Consider the following 3,968-nt stretch of genomic DNA (forward strand, 5'->3'; position numbering starts at 1 on the left):
CTCACCGTTATTACTCCTTTCTCTTGCATGCGGCCAGGGGTGTCATGGAGGTCTGCAAACTGCACAGCCACCTGGTGGTAGATGGGCAGGAGAAACTCTTCACGCTCCTTAAGTTTGGTTTCCAGCTCTTGACGATCGGGGGGGCTTAACTCTGGGGTTCCTGTTGGGAGTTTTTTTAAAATGACTAAGAAATAGCATCAAATCCTTTTACGATTTTAACTGCAAGCAGAGCATTAGGATGAGAACTCACGCTAAATGCTAATCGGAAATCATCCTCACGTGAATTGGCCTTTGCTTATCGTTATATTACCATCAAACCAGCTTCTACATGGAGCTCCGTGAATTAACTCCTGCCAACAGCGTTTTGTCTCAGAGCTCCCGAACCTTAGGCCGCTGTCACCAAAGACCGATTTCTGGCAATTCCAATCTGTAAACTCTTTAAACCTCCCCAGTAGCCCCGTCCTTTCAAACAGTTAACTCAAAGAGCCCACACAGCATCGGACCACAGTGGCTCTGAGCCTGGAGGAAAATCAATAGGCTGCACAGGAGGGAGGGGGGGGGGGGTAATTGATCTGAGGTGGATGTGATTGCCACGTATCCCAGGGGAGCGCTGGGAAGATGAGACGATCAAAGCACAATACAGGATGGTGGTGACAGCGTGCATGCTCCCACCCGATAGAGCGATATTTAATAAAATGGACTCAAGGCTGGGGGGGGGGGCACCCACAAATAACTATGATTACAATCAGGGTGGAGGACTCACCCAATTTTTCAGCCAAGCTCAAATAAACTGGATCCACTCTCCTCATGGTCTTCACCAGGTCCTTCCTCCTAAACTTGATCTCCACGGTTCCCTCTGGCTCCAACACTCCACCTCTGGAGACAAAACAAACAACATGAACAAAGATGCTTTTAGATGGCGAAGATCTTCACCCTATCTAGGCAAGCTGTTCAACGCACCGGCTGTCCTTGTCGGCGTACATCTCCATGTGACGAGGGTTGATGGTGGGGTCTATAACCACCCAGGACCCACCTCTCAGTTCGGCCTGTGGGGGGATGTAAACCAGCACCGGTTGGTTGTACTCCCGCAGCCCATCCACAATGTAGGCCCCGAATTTCAACACCTGATCGTACATATCTAGAGAGAGGAATTTCATGAGACACTAAACGGAGAGAGGAAAAAGTTTGCCAGATTACCACGGAAAAAGAAGCACCTTTCATTCCGCCAGAAAACCCCCTCCAGTTGGCAAACACCATGAGAGGTAGGCCTTCTCTGTTCAGGTCCTTAATGGCTTGAGCAGTTTTGAAAGCAGAATCTGGGAACCACACTTGTCCTGCCTGCTGAATGATCTTCAGATGCAGATTGGAGAACCGGTATGAGTCATGAGTGTCTAAATACTTGGATAGCAGTTCATGCACTCAGCACGGCCTTACCTTTGCCTCAGAGTCCAGATTGGCAGGATCGGCTGGGATTGACAGCTCCACTGACCTGGTTTCCACAGCAACCACCCCAGTAGGTATACCCCCCAGTCTGAGGAGAAAATACATTTCATTTAGCGTCAACAAAAACACAGATAAGTTTGTGTTTCATCCTGGTTTAGTCTTTTGCTGGAGCACCTACCTGGCTCTGCCCACCACCACGCTCTGAGCCCAAGGCTGCATGATCTCCATGAAGGAACCGTGGTCAAAGAAGCCACTCTGACTGGAACCCTTTGGAGCTGCATTTGGAGGTGAGAAAGTACCGCGACAGAGTGCAGAACAGGAAATAACGTCCATTACGGAAATGTAACTGAATCAGTTTTCACTCAATATTTTCTCTTTCTGCAGCATTTTGAAAAACCCTCTTGTCCTTGTTCAGTCTGGCGTTGTAAACCCCCCACCCGCCCCCCCGATCAGAATCTATACTCTTAACAGCAGCCATGATGGATGACTGTATAAGAAAGCTTATTCAGCTATTTCTTCTGTCTGCACACTCCAACAAACATGCCAGGGCTGTAAGGCGACCGTTCAATTAACAATACATTTTTTTTTCCCCTGACATGACGCATGTCTGTACCGAATTTCGTGGCTGTCCGACAAAGTTGGCGTCGGACCCCTCCCCATAGGAGGGGTTGCCATCGCCATGGCAACAGCGTAAAAACAACATGGTTACGATTGTGTTTTTTGATCGGGACCACATGAGGGACTTTTCTGGTAAGTTTCAATCATTTCTGGCAAAGTATTTTTTTAATTCCCATTCAATTTTTGTTATCGTTCTCTAGGGGGCGCTGTAAGGCTGATTGTCAAAGTTTCCCTTTTAAAGTGTCCAGGTAGGAAGGGTCAATAAGTGTTTAAAATTTGGTTTGGATTGGAGTGTGTGGAGTGTGTGTGTGTGCAAACGCTGACTCTAAAGTTTTTAAAATTATATCCAATATGGCCGCCTTCCTGTGTGTTTGGGGGCGTGGCCATAATTTTTTTTTTTTTTTGCCCTGACTTGACGCATGTGTGTACCGAATTTCGTGGCTGTCCGACAAAGTTGGCGTCGGACCCCCCATAGGCACAATGCATTGTGATTTTTGTAGGTGGCGCTAGCGCGCCACTTTTTCATGCCCAATTTTAAAACACATAAGATAATTAATTTTTCGCCGGTTCTGACCTTGGTTCAAAGTTTGGTGAGTTTTCGAGCATGTTCAGGGGGTCAAATTGCCGTTTAAACAGCAGAACAAAGAAGAATAAAGAAGAATTAAAGCCGCAAGCGGCGTTGTAGGCCCTCGCCGGCCGACAGGCCGTTGAGCTGACCCGCCGACGCACGCCGCTTTTGTCCTGAGTGCTTCGCAAGTGTTTAGATTTGAGCTGCATTGGTAGCTCACAGTTTAGTCAAATCGTTATTTGGATTATATGGCCATCTGCCATCAGGAGTTTCAATCCAATATGGCCGCCTTCCTGTGTGTCTGGGGGCGTGGCCACAATACATTTTTTTTTTGCCCTGACATGACGCATGTGTGTACCGAATTTCGTGGCTGTCCGACAAAGTTGGCGTCGGACCCCTCCCCATAGGAGGGGTTGCCATCGCCATGGCAACAGCGTAAAAACAACATGGTTACGATTGTGTTTTTTGATCGGGACCACATGAGGGACTTTTCTGGTAAGTTTCAATCATTTCTGGCAAAGTATTTTTTTAATTCCCATTCAATTTTTGTTATCGTTCTCTAGGGGGCGCTGTAAGGTTGATTGTCAAAGTTTCCCTTTTAAAGTGTCCAGGTAGGAAGGGTCAATAAGTGTTTAAAATTTGGTTTGGATTGGAGTGTGTGTGTGTGCAAACGCTGACTCTGCAGTTTTTAAAATTATATCCAATATGGCCGCCTTCCTGTGTGTTTCGGGGCGTGGCCATAATACTTTTTTTTTTTGCCCTGACTTGACGCATGTGTGTACCGAATTTCGTGGCTGTCCGACAAAGTTGGCGTCGGACCCCCCATAGGCACAATGCATTGTGATTTTTGTAGGTGGCGCTAGCGCGCCACTTTTTCATGCCCAATTTTAAAACACATAAAATAATTAATTTTTCGCCGGTTCTGAGCTTGGTTCAAAGTTTGGTGAGTTTTCGAGCACGTTCAGGGGGTCAAATTGCCGTTTAAACAGCAGAATAAAGAATAAAGAATAAAGAATAAAGAATAAAGAATAAAGAATAAAGAAGAATAAAGAATTTTTGCAAAAACAATATAACTTTTTTTCTGAGTGTGCGATTTCTACACAAAATACATTTTCGGAATGGTCTCGACGAGGGCTACGCGTCTGTGGGGGCACACAAACACGAGTTGACGAGCTTCGCTCGTCAACTCGTGTTTGTGTGTGTGTGTGTCTGTCCGTGTGTCTGTGTTGTTTAGTGTCGATGTGTGTGTGTGTGTGCTGTTGAGTGTCGTGGGTGTGGGCGTGGGTGTGTTGGTCGCCCGATGGTTGACTCGCTGCGCTCGTCAACCATCGGAAGACAG

The 3,968-nt window shown here is 46.8% G+C and overlaps 1 protein-coding gene across 1 annotated transcript in view; it reads right to left on the bottom strand.

Moving 5' to 3' along the window:
- LOC137894662 (acetyl-CoA carboxylase-like) overlaps positions 1–1,673 on the bottom strand; it is a 2,176-nt gene extending 503 nt beyond the window's left edge. The window contains exons 1-6 of the mRNA XM_068740112.1: positions 1,622–1,673; positions 1,435–1,531; positions 1,215–1,350; positions 961–1,138; positions 764–876; positions 6–160 (exon numbers count right to left, since the gene is read on the bottom strand). Coding sequence (XP_068596213.1) covers positions 6–160; positions 764–876; positions 961–1,138; positions 1,215–1,350; positions 1,435–1,531; positions 1,622–1,671 — 729 coding nt within the window. The 5' untranslated portion in view covers positions 1,672–1,673. The remainder of the gene's footprint in view (positions 1–5; positions 161–763; positions 877–960; positions 1,139–1,214; positions 1,351–1,434; positions 1,532–1,621) is intronic.
- Positions 1,674–3,968: the final 2,295 nt, after the last annotated feature.

This window comes from Brachionichthys hirsutus, chromosome 6, assembly GCF_040956055.1.
Source record: "Brachionichthys hirsutus isolate HB-005 chromosome 6, CSIRO-AGI_Bhir_v1, whole genome shotgun sequence".
In the NCBI taxonomy this organism is placed as follows: Eukaryota; Metazoa; Chordata; class Actinopteri; order Lophiiformes; family Brachionichthyidae; genus Brachionichthys; species Brachionichthys hirsutus.